The 15,736-nt window shown below is 40.2% G+C and overlaps 1 protein-coding gene across 1 annotated transcript in view; it reads right to left on the bottom strand.

Moving 5' to 3' along the window:
• The window catches only part of ZNF277 (zinc finger protein 277), a 58,292-nt gene that overhangs the window by 18,354 nt on the left and 24,202 nt on the right, over positions 1–15,736 (bottom strand). The window contains exons 3-4 of the mRNA XM_074607276.1: positions 13,535–13,623; positions 11,620–11,702 (exon numbers count right to left, since the gene is read on the bottom strand). Coding sequence (XP_074463377.1) covers positions 11,620–11,702; positions 13,535–13,623 — 172 coding nt within the window. The remainder of the gene's footprint in view (positions 1–11,619; positions 11,703–13,534; positions 13,624–15,736) is intronic.

Raw genomic sequence — 15,736 nt, forward strand, 5'->3', positions numbered from 1 at the left:
TGTTGAGTACTTCAGCCTTCTCCTCATCTGTCGTTATACTGTGGAGTTACTATACACTTCAGATGGAAAGGCTATAATCATCTGGGACGTGGGAGAATTGGTGTTTGGATTAAAACTTAGCATATTTTCAGCCTGCCAGTACACGACCCTGTACTTGTGTTTTAAGTACTGATAACTGGTAAAGGATTTATTTTCTGTGCAATGTAGAGGTGCTGCTGTCTGCTTTCTGACATTTGGGATCCTGACTGAATGTCTTAGGGGATTTTCTCAATCTCTTTATCTCTTTAGAGCCTGCAACAGCAGAGCTTTGTGTTTCTCACCTAACCCTTTAGTACCTTTTTTGTGTGGATTAAGGCCCAAACTTGCCCACAGTCTACATCTAAATTCACATTCAGCTACACATTCAGTTGGATAAGCTCCATAGAAGGCAAAAAAGAAAGAAAAAAAAAAGAAAAAGGAAAGGTGAAAAAAAAAAAAAAAAAAAAAGAGGAAGGCTTGAGCTATTGTCATTGCAGGCCCAAACGTGCCCTGCAGCATGGATGGGCTGGTGTGGGCCTACCGCACCACGTCTCATTGCCCACTGAGAGATGTCAGAAGGCTGACGTTGGGCAAATAAACGTGCTGTTGGCTTCTTTACCGCAAGAGCCGCACGCTGTACCCAGCAAGGGGCAGTGGGGTGGAAAGGATGCCTGCTGGAGGAGTTACGTTTGGCCTAGGGCCAGCGACTGCTGCAGGGGATAGGCGCACCGTGCCATAGCCCTTTCTAGGACCCATGTTCAACCACACAATTTGGGAGCTGTAGCTGTTGCACATCAGCTACGAGTCTGCAGATCCGGGGGCTTTTTTGTTTTGGTTTGTTTTTTTTTGTCCCACAAGGTGTACATTTCACGTTGGAGTCATGCTCAGCAGTGCCTACTCGAATTCCAGGCCATATCCGCTCACGTCCTGCTGCGTTATGCAAAACACCAACTACCAGAAATGTAAATTCCTATTTTTCAGGGCTGACTCCAGAAAGAGATAAATGGAGCATAACGCATCTTGTGAGCGCCCTTCAGCAGAGACCCAATTAAGTGAGGATATCTGTCTGCTCCACACGGGCAGCCAACATCCCACAGCACGTCAGGAAGAACCGGGGCTTCCTCTGGCACTTGTAGCTGTCACCTCTCTCCGCTCAGCAGCACGTCCGACCCTGTTTGGCCAACCTGCAATTTGAAGGCGTCTGCGTGTAGTTTACATACTTTGTCAAATGCACTAGAAACAATCTAATAGGAAACCAAAAGATAACACGTACAGTTCAAACATTAAGATGGCAAGGTTTTAAACACCCCCAACCTCCTATTAAAAATATTCCAATGTGGCTTCCTAATTTCTACTAGGAGAGGAAAAAATGTTCTGCAATACTTGGCTGCGTATCTCCAGATTCCCACTTTATACAAATTGCTTACTGGAGTCCCAGTGTGCTGCTACTCACAGTTATGCCTGAGGGGGAAGGAGAAGCACACTGCATCCTCCAGACAGATGGTGCTCCTGCTACTCTGCTCTCTCACCCTTCCCGTCTGCCCCTACACCATCACGCTCGGCAGCCGGGGAGCTTGGACTAACTCAGCATTGCGGCTTTATCAGTTTACTCAACAGAGTTTAACAAATCTTTTCCAAGGTAGACGCTCCTTTTATCAAATGTTGGCATCATTCACTGCTACAGGGAACTTCTGAGCCAGCAAGCAACTCTTGCACAGGTGAGGAATTAAAAGCAGTGGTTCAAGTCAAGTACAGCAAAAGCAAGAGGTCCCTACAGACACTCACAAACACTCTTTTACCTCTGCTCCATTGCTGGAGCTCTGACGGGAGAATAGCGATTACAACAACTTACATAAAACTTCTGAGATTTTTCTGAGTGGAGACTTTCAGCTAGTAATGAAAGTCAAGCTTAAACTGAAGTTACAAGGTAGGAAATGAGTAATTTACTTTAACACCTGCACCAGTTTCTAACCCATTGGAATTGCTGGGGCTGTTACCATTAATTCATGGTTGATGCTACAACAAAAAAAACAACCCCAAAACATTTCAGCCATGAATATTTTCCAAAATTCTTTAGAATACTGTGTCACATCGAAGTGTCAGAGAATGAGAGGGCAAAGTCACTTGAGGAAAAAATAAACAGATCACAAAATACATTTATATTAGTTTTCTTTTTCCATAATGAATAAAATAATTGAGCACAGACAGAAAAGGTAATCCAAAACACTACAAAAGTAAGTGAATCAAATGCCATAGGTTGATATCAGGAAAATATTTTACAATACTGATAATTTGTTGAATAATTCCTGACCCCCATCTCTTCTTATCTTTTGTGAGATGTTCTGACAGCTATGTGTCCTCCACTCTTTCTGCCATATTCTATGACTTGCTAACTGCTCCCCTCCAAAATCCATTACTTTACTGAAGACTGCCAAACTAGTTGTGAAACAACCATCGGAAGAACCGATATCCTCAACGATACAAAGTAGAACCCAAATTACAGAGGCTTTTAGTCTAAACTCTTTGTCCCTGCAAGCCACATGAAGCTTATGAGATCAACCAGGCATTGTCAAACATACGTACTGCTAGATGACAAGTTCTTGGAAGCACATTTTTAGCAGCAGATATGACTGCAGCAGTTAGCAGCCTCCCGTGGAATAGCTTTAGGAAAATTCTACAGGACATCACCTTCAAGCATGGCAAATGGAAGCTGGATATTACTGGTCATAATTACATGCAACAAAAATGTAGTTGCTTTGCAGGAGTACTTAACGTATTTAATAAAATCAAATTCAGTTTTAATCCAATTCCCCTTTTTTCTGTCTGGAAAAACCTCTTCTACAGCTCTTAGTAATACACGTTCTACTATATAGGTGATCCTACCATAAAAAAATCCAACCAACTAATAAAACAAACAAACAAACAAACAAACAAAAAAACATGGTAAGAATGTGCAATTGTTTATACCAGGATGATCATCTTTAAATATACCAGCACACCAAACTGCTAATACAAAAGAAATTTGACCATTTGCATGACAATTTGTAACTGGGAGCCTAGAAAAATGCCCTGCACATTCATGATGCTCAGTTTGAGGCTGTGAGGAGTTCAGACTTTCACCTAGGAGGTAGTAATTTAAAATGTGCCTGAAAGAAAAATGTGCCTGTTCCTCTCCTAAGAAGCAATATTTGGGAAGAAATTACCCATTTTTTTTTTTCCAGAAGTGCTTAAGCACTATGCATCAGCAAGAATTCACACTGATAATCAGTAAAAGATGAAAAATGCATACTTGCAGCTAGTAAGCACTTTTACCTAAACAATTACTTCGTCTCTGGCCTATAGTTCTATAGACATTCAAGACACGCAAAATGCCTTCAAAAAGTAAGACTAAAATCTAACTCCATTAAATGCCAAAAGCTATGGACTCAGGACAGGTCATTTTATGACACATTAGACTTTTCTGATATTGTAACTCCTGCTACCCTTCCCTCCAACAGACACTGTATCCCAGGTGCTAAATTGTCTGTCTTTATTGCTGTCAGACCACTGCATTTTTTTAAATTTATCATAAACTCCTGTACTAACAAGGCCCTCATAAATAATTTACATAGCCATTTAAATGCATGGCTTGGATCACTGACATAGAACAACCATTCACAATCAGGAATCGGCACAAGCTTTGCTGCTTTTGATTCCAACCTGAGGAAAGAATTGGTGGTCAAAATTTTGCATGTTTTTTCCAACTACATCCGTTGGAATGTAGTTGGAAATCCATTTTCCAACTACATCCAACTAAAACAAAAATATATTACTTCTTTCTTCAAATTCTGTGTCTTTACCGTCACAGCACTTCTGATACATAAGAAATTAAGGCAGAAAGTACTTCTCTAGCTTCAAGATAGAGGCAGATTACTGTGCAATGTGGGACAAGATCATGCAGTGACTTTGACTGCAGTGACACCTGAATCTATCATTCCTCTGTTCAGGAATCCATCTGTGCAGTGGAGGATGGATTCTGCAGTTCCGTCTGTAAAACAGAACTAACAGCAGTATGTGTCTGCTTTTTTAAGATGTTCAGGACAAAAAAAAAAAACACTGCCATAAGCCCTGACAAGGCAAAGTCCAAAGTTTCTCATCCAAAGACTTAAGCATACAAGTAGTCTCAACTTTAAGTATTTCAGTACTGGGCTGGATTGTGGCAAGTTTATATTGTAGTTTGGGGTTCTTGTTGGCATCTGCCTTGCCAGTTCTGGTCCTTCACTCTCATCCTCTCTAGGCAAGAGACTAGAAAGACAGTATGTTATACAAATGATCACTTAAGAGAAGTTCCAATGAAAGCTTTTTATAAATGGTGCTATATCCTCTGGGGAGGTAGTTTGTTTAAAGATGTTCCTTTGAAGAGAAACTTCATGACTTTCTTTACTGAAAGGGTTGACAAGCATTGGAACAGACTTCCCAGGGAAGTGGTTGAGTCACCATCCCTGTAGGCGTTTGTAGATGTGGTGCTGAGGGACATGGTTTAGTGGTGGACTTGGCAGTGCTAGGTTAACGGTTGGACTCAATGATCTTGAAGGTCTTTTCCAACCTAAATTATCATATAATTTTATGACTGTTATAGTGTGAAGGACTGTGCTCTTAGTCACACTGCTGTGAAGAGCGCACAATCACAGGCCACGTTCCTTTTGTTACGGTAATGGACTCATTAATACTACTGAAATCAGAGCATCTGCTTGGGAAATAAGGTACTGCCAGAGATAGCAATGCAGGTGTGAATTTGGATCTAAATATTATAAGATAGAGACTTCACAATAAGAATACATATTTTATCAAGCTCTGCTAGGTGATCTCTCAAACACACAGTGTGTATCTCTAGCTGTAGTTTCTTCCAATTTAAATAAAAGTTACACCTCCCTGCTGAGTGCTCACAGAAACTAGCTATTGCTGCAGGCAAAGGAAGCAAGTGAAACGGATTCTGATTTAAAAAAAATCGCGCTGACAGATCACAACAGGAAGCTGCTTATACACTTTACTGGCAATAAAACAAAACAGCACAGTATACTGGGATTGGTGACACTTGAGATGCACTACAGACTCTAAAAACTTGCCAAGTACATTATTTATTTGACAATTATATACACCATTAGGTTAAACTGGTCTTATTAGTGTAAGAAAAATACATTTGGTTTTGTACCTACGGTTTCTTCAAAGATTGGCAGATGAGCTTTAGATTGTGCTTGTAGGTGCTAAATAGGAAAAATATTTACAAAGAATCATTGTATCAGAAACTTCAGATCTTTGTAAAGGCCTGCAGTCTTATCTGTATATCACTAGCTTGTCTCCAAACTTCTATATTCAGATTCTCTCCTTACTGATCACTGTATTCAGTTCTCCCACTTCAAACAGTACTCTCTAGCCTCTTGACTACAGAAGAAAAAACAACTTCCAATTCTGTAATCATTATCATGTCTTCACCAATGTTATCTCACAAAGACTGCCTTTTCTTGAATATTTTCAGATGCCTGCTGGAGAAGCCCTTCAGGAAACAGCTTAGCTGTAGGGTGCATGGAAATACAAGGAATATGTCAGGATAGGACATCCAGCCTGAAAAACATTCAGCACCTTTGAAGCCAGCTGTCACACCATCCAATGCACATGTGTTTACTGACTACTTTGTGCACTTTTCCCTCTCATCCAGCGAATGTGAAAACTCATACATAGTTCAGGAATGTCACAAACAGAGTCCCATTGGCATGTCAAAGACTACTCACTAAGGAATGAAGGATGACGGCATTAGAAACCCACTTTTGGGACAGAGAAGAGCGGCAAGCAATGGGGCAGTGACCTACTATCATCCAAGAGATGTTGCTTATCTGGAGATGAAATTGAGAGTACTCCACTTCATCTGGTACAGGCTGAGCACCCAACTGGGCATTCCTGACTTTTTACTAGACACTTAGATAAGACGTTACCACAAAACTCTGTGAACAAGAATGAAGTAGGAACAGGAATGGGTAGCGTCTTCCTGAGTCTTTTTGGTTGAGTTCAAGGCACAGGCACAGATCAACATGTTCTGGAGAGGAACATATAGCTATGGAAACAGTGACAAAATAGGGAGCATTTAAGAATATCATCATATGGCTGGGGAAACAAAGGCTACCAATGAGCCCCCTGACAAAGAAGAGAAAGAGTATTTTAGGACATCATCTTCTCAGCTAAGTGGGGAGACTTTAAACTAGGTCTGAAAGGACAGCAACAAAAAACCCAGAGAGAAATAAGAGCTGTGATCGACTGGAAAAACAGGAAATTGGGAAGCAAATAGTGGTGGTAGGGGGAAAAGGATGTAAGAAGGAAAACAAGCTGGACAGTCTGATGAATCACAGATCCTAGGCAGACTGAATGAGTACAAAGACCAAACTATAACTTAGCTGGCACTATAATGAATGGCAAAAATCTCAGGATTGCGGTATTAGTGTTATAAATTTATTGTGAAACCTCTGAGGTGCATTCTTCTGACTCTTGTTTTGTATGGCAAGTTTCCTCTTAGGAATAGGGAACGCGGTTTTTTTTCTGTAACTTATCCTAGATTCAGTGTAGTCTGCAGAGCTTGGGTTCAAAGTGAACAGTGGGAATGACTGACTGGAATGGCTGTAAGGGATTGTTCCCCTAGCTGTCTGTCCCACTCTTAGGTTCTTCCTCTCTTCCCTATCACCCTTCCTCTTGAGTTGACTCAGTTGCTGAGGCGATACAGGCTACAACCTACACTTCAGCAGGCTGTAAGCAACGAGAGGTCAGACGACATGGGCTTTGAAGGGTGCTGTGATACCGATGTAGAAGACATTCTTACAGCTTGTTCAGGAAGATGAGTCAATTAAAAAATGGAGTGAGAGTTTCATGATATGATAAGTAACTGTGCAAAGATGTATGAAAAGAAAAAGTGCTGAAATTACAGCAGACATGTACCACGGGCTGCCAAGCTGAAGATAGGTGAAGTTTTTTTGAGCTAAGACAACGAAAATAAGATGGAGACAGGCTAACACAGTAAAATGGAAAAGCAAAAAACAACATCCCCGGCCCCAAATACATTAGAAATAAATGGCAAAGAAAAGCAGAGATGCATTACTTAACGTAGGAAGAGACCAAACATACAAGAGAGGAATGCCTGCAATCTTCAGGGCTTTAGTCTTTCCAGGAACAATTAGCTATATCAAAACCATTAATGAAAAGCATTTAAAACAAAAGAAACAAAGAACTGAGATCAGAAAAAGGTAAGAAAGGGTTAAAAGTCGGAAATTTTACATATTTAAATCTGACAGAATTTCACTAAGAGTCATTATGGAATTAGATAAAATGATTTCTGACCAATAGTGTGACAATTCTTTGAAAGTCCATGGAGGATGGGGCAAGGTTCCACAGTGCTTGAGAAAAGCAATTAAATTGTGAACATTGGGAAAGAAGGATGTACAGAATTTCAGATGTAGGTATTACCATGTTGACATTATAAGCTATACTGTAAGCACTTCAGATGTTGCATTATGTTAAATTAGGCTAGCATCTCAACCCTTTCCAGTGCACAGCTTCAAATTCTTGAACCTTGTCTCAGCTTAAGCTTCTGACAAACTGGGGATCATACAAACATCTCATCCTGGGAAGCAAGTATACTTGAGTATTCTAAACATGCCTGTGTCCCTTTTCTAGTTTTGGTTAAGACTCCTCTTCAGGGTTTATTTACTGCGAGGAACAGAAGTAGCCTCTTCACCTAAAACTACCAGTCAAACGACAGGACAATAGCTGTAAACATGACAGCAAGGCAAGGAAGTGGTAGGAAGTGTGTATTTTCCAAAAACAGGTTTGAGGTTTTACTTTTTTTGGAATAATCTTAAAGATAAGCCCAAGTGGCTCGTATTGACACTGCCTCTCCTAGTATCTTGAGTTTTGCTGCCAGGACTTCCCTGCTTGGTTCCAATGCTTCACAACTACAAATTCTTTGTCAAGACTGTGTTTTTCCAAAAGACCGTATCTGTTTTGTATTACACAGCCTTGTCGGCTATTTCAGCAAGCTGTGCTCTCTAACCTAGTTCAGGCTCATTCCTTGGCCTCTCTCAATACATCACAGTCACCATAATGTCTCTGCACGACACCCACCTTGGCTAGCTCTCCTGCTGCAATACAGCCTGAAATATTCCTAAACTGGAGTTTCAAAACTGCAAAATGAAATGCTTCAGCTAGCACATTTTAAAGACAACATTTGTCCTTGTTTGGGCTTGCTGTTGGAGACAGCAGTTAGGATTCAAAGGCTGCAGAAAAATCACCAAAGTTGTATAGTTCTGGTCTTTATTCTGCGCAACTCACATGAGCCCATTTGCCAGCTCACTCTTAATTGCTGGACTTGTCTGGAGGTAAAAGACTTTGCAAAGCAAAATAACTATTTAACTTGCAAGTCAACACTCAGATTGCAGCAAAAGGAAATGAAAAACTAAACAGATTTTATTGCTGTAATGAAAGCAGTGACTCCATCAGCCCAAACTACAGCTGCAGCTTGATTTCACAAAATCCTTCTGTAAAAACTGAAGATACAATTCTGATATTTAAAACAGTGTTAATAGCAATGGCTATTTCACATCAAAATAAGAATGCATACCTCTTTCTAACTTAACTATTCTGTAAACAAAACCAGCATTTGCGCTGGGCTAAATCCTGCACTCTTTTCTGAATTTGAAGAAACATCTATTTGCAGAGGACATGAGACAGGTCACCTGCTAACAGATTCTGCATTCCCTTGACACTGGCAAGGGAGAAGGCTTAGTTGGAATAGGACTGCATAGCACAAAATAGCACAAAATAGCACAAAATCAGAAACAAATGCCCTTTAAAAAAAGAGAAAGTACAGTCCAATATCTATTACAATAGACAGTTCTATAGAAACATTAGCTCCGTGCTCAATCACGATCTTCTTTCCTTCCTCAAAGCCACAAAAACATGATATATGCTTGGGAAATGAACATCATTATGACATCGCATGCCCACATGCAATGTTCAAGATGTCTTCCATAACCTCAACGGCATTATAGGAAACTGGAAGAGGTACAAAGAAGTGCAACAATGATGTACAGTGAAGAACCATCAAATAGACAGCATTCTTAACTCGAATCACTAAATCATTGAGGCTGCAAAGGACATTATGCGATCAACTAGTCCAACCCCGCTGCTCAAGCGGGGTCACAGAGCTGGCTGCTGAGGACTGTGTACAGTTGTGTTTTGAGTACCTCCACACGTGGAGACTCTACAGCCTCTCCAGGCAACGTGTTCTAGTGTTTGACCACCCTCACAGCAAGAGTGTTTTCTTGTTTTCAGATGGAATTTCCCCAATTTTTAATTTGTGTCCTTTGCCTCTTGTCCTGTTAGTGGGAATTACTGAGGAGAGTCCGGCTCCCCCTTCCTTATTCCTATTAAGTATTTATACGCATTGATAAGATCCCTCATGAGCCTTGTCTTCCAGGCTTAACAGTTGCAGCTCTCTCTGCCTTTCCTTGTATGAAGGATGTTCCAGTCCTTTGATGAACTTTGTGACCCTCTGCTGGACTTGCTCCAGTGAGTTTGTGTCTTTCTTATACTGGGGAACCCAGCACTGGACCCAGCACTCCAGATGTGGTCTCACTAATGCTGAGTAGAGGGGAAGGATCACCTCCCTTGACCTGCTGGCAACACTCTGCCTAATGCAGCCCAGGATGCTGTTGGCCACCTTTGCTGTGAGGGTGCACTGCAGCATATGACTAATGAAAGACATAACGGCAGGGGGGTCTGGATCAGGAGAAAAATCATGAATGGTTTGGATAAGATAAAGGATGAATTTTTCACCACCTCTTCTAATACAAAAACCAGCCAGGTGTTAGGTTACAGGTTCAAAAGGGCCAAACAGATGGTTCTCTCTTCCAGTGTGTAGTTAAGCTGTGCAACTCACTGCTGCTGGAGACTAGGAGAATATTTTGAGAAAGAATCACCATGAGATCAGAAGAGGGCAAATACCATAGACACTTTGTTGCTGGCAAGGATATCATGCTGTTCTAGACAAACCTTTTTACTGATCCAGAATGGCTTTCCTTACAACGAATTGTGAGAGAAGCATCCTACGCATGAGCGCATCAGCTGTTTTTTTTCTCAGTCCATGACAATAGAACGGACCTACACAGGAATGAAGATTTCAGATGAGGCAACTCCAACTCCATGTGAAATCCTCAGTGGCAGAACTACCACAACTCTCCTTTGCAGGAGCTGGGATCCTATGGAGAGCCACGTAAGACTTGTACGTACTCCACAGGTTATGGGGATTCATTAGTCACGTGCCTTGAGCTGCAGAACAGTACTTTACCTGGCAAACTGAAACAGCACTCACAGGGTAGTTGAACCAAATGGATTTTGCATGCCAATCCCAATTTTCCTGGGGACTAGAATTTGGTTTTTGTAAGCATGTCCTTCATTTTGAATACTTATGATTTAAGGTGGGTTTAGTTGCATGCTGTGTATGTACAGACTTGTAATAGAAACATAAGGTTGGTACTTTACCAACCAGGTAAGGTACCAGAAGAAACAGCATAACAAAGGGTTAAAAGGCCTGTATTGACAATTCCCAGAACAGAGCTGCCAGCAGTAAACTGAGGAACATATTTATGTCAAGACCAAAAGGCCTGCACTCTAACACCTCACAGTACAGATGAGAAGTCAGTAGAAGACCCTGCATCCCAACATGAGGACATTGACCTGAAGGCTGCTATGTGTCCCATAACATTCATTTTTGAATTAGCCCAACGGAAAAAACAGACTAAAGATGTGTATTTCAAACAAGAAGACAAAGCAAAATAAAAAGTCCCCAGTGGTCAGCAACATGGACTAAGACTCATGGAAGATGAAGTCATCAAGAGCTCAATGTGAAGGACCACCCATTCAGAACTGACAGCTCTGAAAAGATATAAGAGGTCTGTCCAATGTACCAGGTTGCCATCACTAAGGAAGAAGAACCAGAGCAGTTCGTGAGGACTCAACAGCTGGCATTTCTTGTCCTTTGCACCTCACAGGAACCATACTGGCCAGATGTCCTCCACTCATGCACCGTGGTGCTTCTGATTACGCCAGTGTGAACTAATGAAATCTGGGTAAGAGAGTGTGAATGTACAAAAACAACTTGCTTGAAGATTCTGTAAATAAGTATCACCTTCCCTTTTCACAGTGTCACACATTGAGTTTTATTTTGCTAATTTCCCTCCATGTATATAATTACACAAAAGACAGTGTGCCAATGCACTGCAGATTATTGCAAGAAGAAAGATGTTCAGCGCACACAGCCTTTTTCAGTGCTCTGGGTGTATTTTCCACTCGTGTGGAACACTGACACACAACCTGTAAATTTCATCCAAAGAAAAATCTATAAACAAGGAGTTTGTGTATGCTTGTGCAGCAGCTAGGCAAATGAGCTTAAAAAAAATATAAAAAAATCAGAATTTTGCAGTCTAGCAAAAAATGCTTTCACTTTAAAATGCCCACTAAGTTACCATATATTACACTACAGAACTGTTTACCTCAAAAAATGAAGCAACAGTAATTTCTTACCAGTCTTTTCTGCTGAAGCTGTTCTCTAAGTAATCTGTCTTCTGGTAAAACATCACATAGGAGAAAATAATTGTCCTGCTCTTCTGTTGAGAGATTAGGAAGTATGGGTAAGGAATGGGAAGTTGCAGCTGCTTTGAATATTTGTGGGACATAATTTGCTAAACCTTTGGCATGCATTAAGAATGTGAGAATGTGTTTTTTAATCTACAAAAGTAATTTATTTTAATTTCATAATTTAATGAAACATGGTTAAATATTTGTATGTGCATATTTATAAGACCTTTACATCATTTATATTGCAGTACAAAGACAAGGTTTTCCTCACTACCAGCTTTATTTATTTTATGATAGTTCTTCTGGAGACATAAAGCAATTTTATTATTTGTTTTCATTTATATTGGTAACAGTATAAATTACTGTTTACCTTCCCCTTACCCTGACCGATCACGTCACCTTTCACCATCAGATCTCGTTCCATCTGCAGATACGCACCACAACTGTTTAGTACCACACACTGAGACTTGCATAATTTACATTCTACTTATGTGTTTTACCCACATTTTATGTTTACTAACCTTTTTACTATTTATCTTCATATCCAATTTAATAATAAAACAAATCTTATTCAAATGAATTACTTCAAAATTACTCGGTGTAAGAAAATATAAAACCACTTACAAAAATATTTTGCATTTGAAAGTAAGTCACTTATTAATCAAAGCGTTATGTGGCTGGTGAACTGAAGTGACCATTATTAAGTCTTTTACAATTTCAAGCTTGGTAGATTTCAGTCTTTCCCATCTTTTCATACAGAAGCCTGTGTGAAGTAAGACAACCTCCCTGATTTCTAAGCTATCAGATTTGAAGGAGGTAGACTTTAAAATTAACAAATGGCTTGTAATTCTGGCAAGCTCTGGCATTTAGGCAATTTATTTGCAATTGACAAACCAAGTGGTAAGCATTAAATTTCAGAAGCAAAACCATACGCACGCAAGAGAAACGCAATTATGGTCTTTGGAGTGATTTTCATGTTATCTAGGACTACCTTTCTTAAAATTAATTTGAATAATTAAAACAGTGTATTTGCATTCATTTTGTACCCAGTTTTCACCTTCCACCCATCTCTGACACTGGCTGCATGCATTTCTTCCTCTCTTGTAAGCTCTCGATGGAGAATTAAAGATATAGGAAAGCCTTAACATTCTCTTATCTGCTTTCAGGTAAGCTACGTCCTTCTGTTAGAAAAGGGGAAATGAAAGAAGTATATCAGCTACTTCTGAGAAAAACACTTCCTTCACACAGTCATCACTGTCCTTAGGATGGAATGTCCCATTGTGCCAATGCAGCAGAACCGTGAAGTGTGGTCTTTGGTCTTCTGTTGGAGCACAGAAAATGGCAGCCTTTTTACCCCCACCATGAAGATATTGTTCCCTAATACTCTTGGGGTAGTAAGCGCTGTGGCAGGGGAAAGGAAGGGCAACTGTGGCCCTGCTGTCCAGGAGGAGTTAGCAGCATCAGTGGGGTGGACCGGGTGAAGTTGGGAAAGACAGCTCACTGGGAAGGTTTCTCCACATTTCTGGAAGGACTGTCACCAATGGTTTATGCAGTGGGTGCCAAAGCTTCCCCAGCCACAATGTAAGCAGCGCTGCTTCCAGGCCTTGATTTGCAACAGGACTCAACTGGGCAGCGCAGTTAAGCATGTATTGAGCTCGTCCTCACTCAGCAGAGTGCTGAAGCACATGTTGCTATCCTCAGAAAAGGTAAGTTTAAATATGTGGTTAAGAGTTAAACATTAGTCCTGTGGTTTTCTGACCTAGTGTCAGATTAGTTCACATTTGACTGATCAAAGCAGCAGCATCTGCCAGAAATTATCACATGATTTGGCCAACAGAGAGTAAGCAAGCAACACACTTACCTAATGGAGCTTCCGAATTTGTTCTTATCACACTACAAAAGTCTGTGATGGGCTGTTCTGCAAACCTCTTCTTCCAGTACAAGATGTATCTTTAAAAATAAGGGGGAGAGGATAAGTCAAAAAGGAAAGTTCAAAAAAGGTTTAATAAATAGTTGATCAGCTCTTGCTTTTTCCGTCCTCTAAAATCTTGAGTGCTTTATGTTTGTTTGTTTTTTTTTTTAATTCCTATCTCATTTTTTTCTTCCTTTAATCTATTTTTCCAATTCATTAAATGCATTCGGCTTCATTAAAACTGGGTTTAACTATCCTGTCAAAGCAAGGAACGCAGTAAGACAGATTTGCATTAGGCTTTACATAAACACTGTGACCTATTCACATCTTCAGACAGAAGTGCCACTCAGATGCATCTTTACTGAAAAGACATACCACAGTGTACTCTCAAATTTCCAAAATATTGTGCTCTGTGTTCTGCAAGACACAGACAGGAATCTGAAACTAGGTAAAAACACCTACTTGTCAGAAGTGAGGTTTTGTCAGGTCTCCTGTGGAGTTCCAGTGAAAGCTGTAGCTTGGCAGACAACTATAAAGACAGAAAAATGAAGTCCCCCAAACACCGGGGGGTGGGACAGCAGACAGAATAAGGAAAGCCCTGAACATATCTTGAAGGTTTAACCCATCAACTACGGTTGTTTAAAAACATTCTTGTACTATCATTGCATTGTAGCAGCATTAATAGACCCCAACTGTGATTAGGCTCCCACTGAACCAGAAGCTACTGTCTAACCAAGAAGAAATCATCACCTTCAATTATACGATGAAGGGAACCAAGCAGTCCTTGTGCTAATTATTCAGAATCTTACTATAAAAAAAAATATCTGAAAATACTTAAGTGCATGCTTATATTTATACTTATGACTCCTGTGCATGATATAAATCATGTCAGAGTCGCTAAGGTAAAGGCTAACTATTCAAAGACAGCTTCTTATTGACACGCCATCAAATTAGGAAAAGAATTATAAAAAAACCCAGATATTATTACGAGGACATTTCTAAATAGTTGTAGATTTTAATACTTGTGCAATCTAAAAGTTTACTCATCACAGCTATCACATCCCATGGCGGTTCGTATCACCTCTTTACCATCTATCTTACTATATAAGGACTTGGACTGCAGCAGCTAAGAAATCAGCGCTTATTTGTTTCTGCTAACTCTGACATGGAGAGGATTAACCTCTGGTACAGCAGACAGCTAAGCGCAGTGAGGCCAGCACGCATGGCTGAAGCTCATTCAGAGGCATCATTAGATGTCAGTAAGTGAGAGGTGAGAGTTTTGTTGTCCCCCTGCCTACTCCACTCTTTATAATGCACAAAACAGTCTTGCTGCTACATAAAACAGCAAGTCTTCCAGAATAAGTCATCCTCGAGCTTTTAGGACGTAAATGTGCAAATGACGGGATTTCAGGATGTCATTTAGTCTGTTCCCTGCACTGAAATAAATGAACACTGTTCAGACAAACTCACCTAACCATAACAGTCTGTGCCATGAAGCTTACTGTTAAGGGATTTCATATCATAAGACTTAACCCAAATAATCAACGAACAAATAAAGCCAATGTCTTGTCATACTTCCAGGGAGAGAGAAAGAGCGATCAGTGTCCATGAGTGATCATGTCCAGTCATGCAGTGGAAGCTTACTCCCCTTATCTCTTCCCCCCACCCTAATGCCAGCTTATCTTTATTCTTCCAAGTTAAAAAACAAAATAAAAACTTCCATTAGCATTGCTCTTCTCTGTATTCTGCACTTCTTGTAGTTCTGTCAACAAATGTATGCCTAAGACTGATTGTAACTCATTGCTAAGTATAAAAAAATTCTATGCTTTCATAGCTGTTTCCCTGTATTTTACACACTTCAGTTTTACACCTCAGATTATACTTCCTTTTTTTGTACATACTGTTAGACTATTTCACTGATATGCAGTACCGCAAATAAGAGAAGGCACACTTCGAAGTAATAAATTGATCATTTCACATCCTGGGGCCACTTTCCATAAGATTTGTCTACCTTCCAATTGCATTAGCAGCAAAAAGAATCTAAACGAACATTTTCTTGAAAAGGTGATTTTAAAATACATTTCTATTAACACAGAATAATCTCCCAAAGCATACTTAAACCGGTGGTCCATGACTGAGCAGCTCCGATCC

This window comes from Larus michahellis, chromosome 1 (genome assembly GCF_964199755.1).
Source record: "Larus michahellis chromosome 1, bLarMic1.1, whole genome shotgun sequence".
NCBI lineage: Eukaryota > Metazoa > Chordata > Aves > Charadriiformes > Laridae > Larus > Larus michahellis.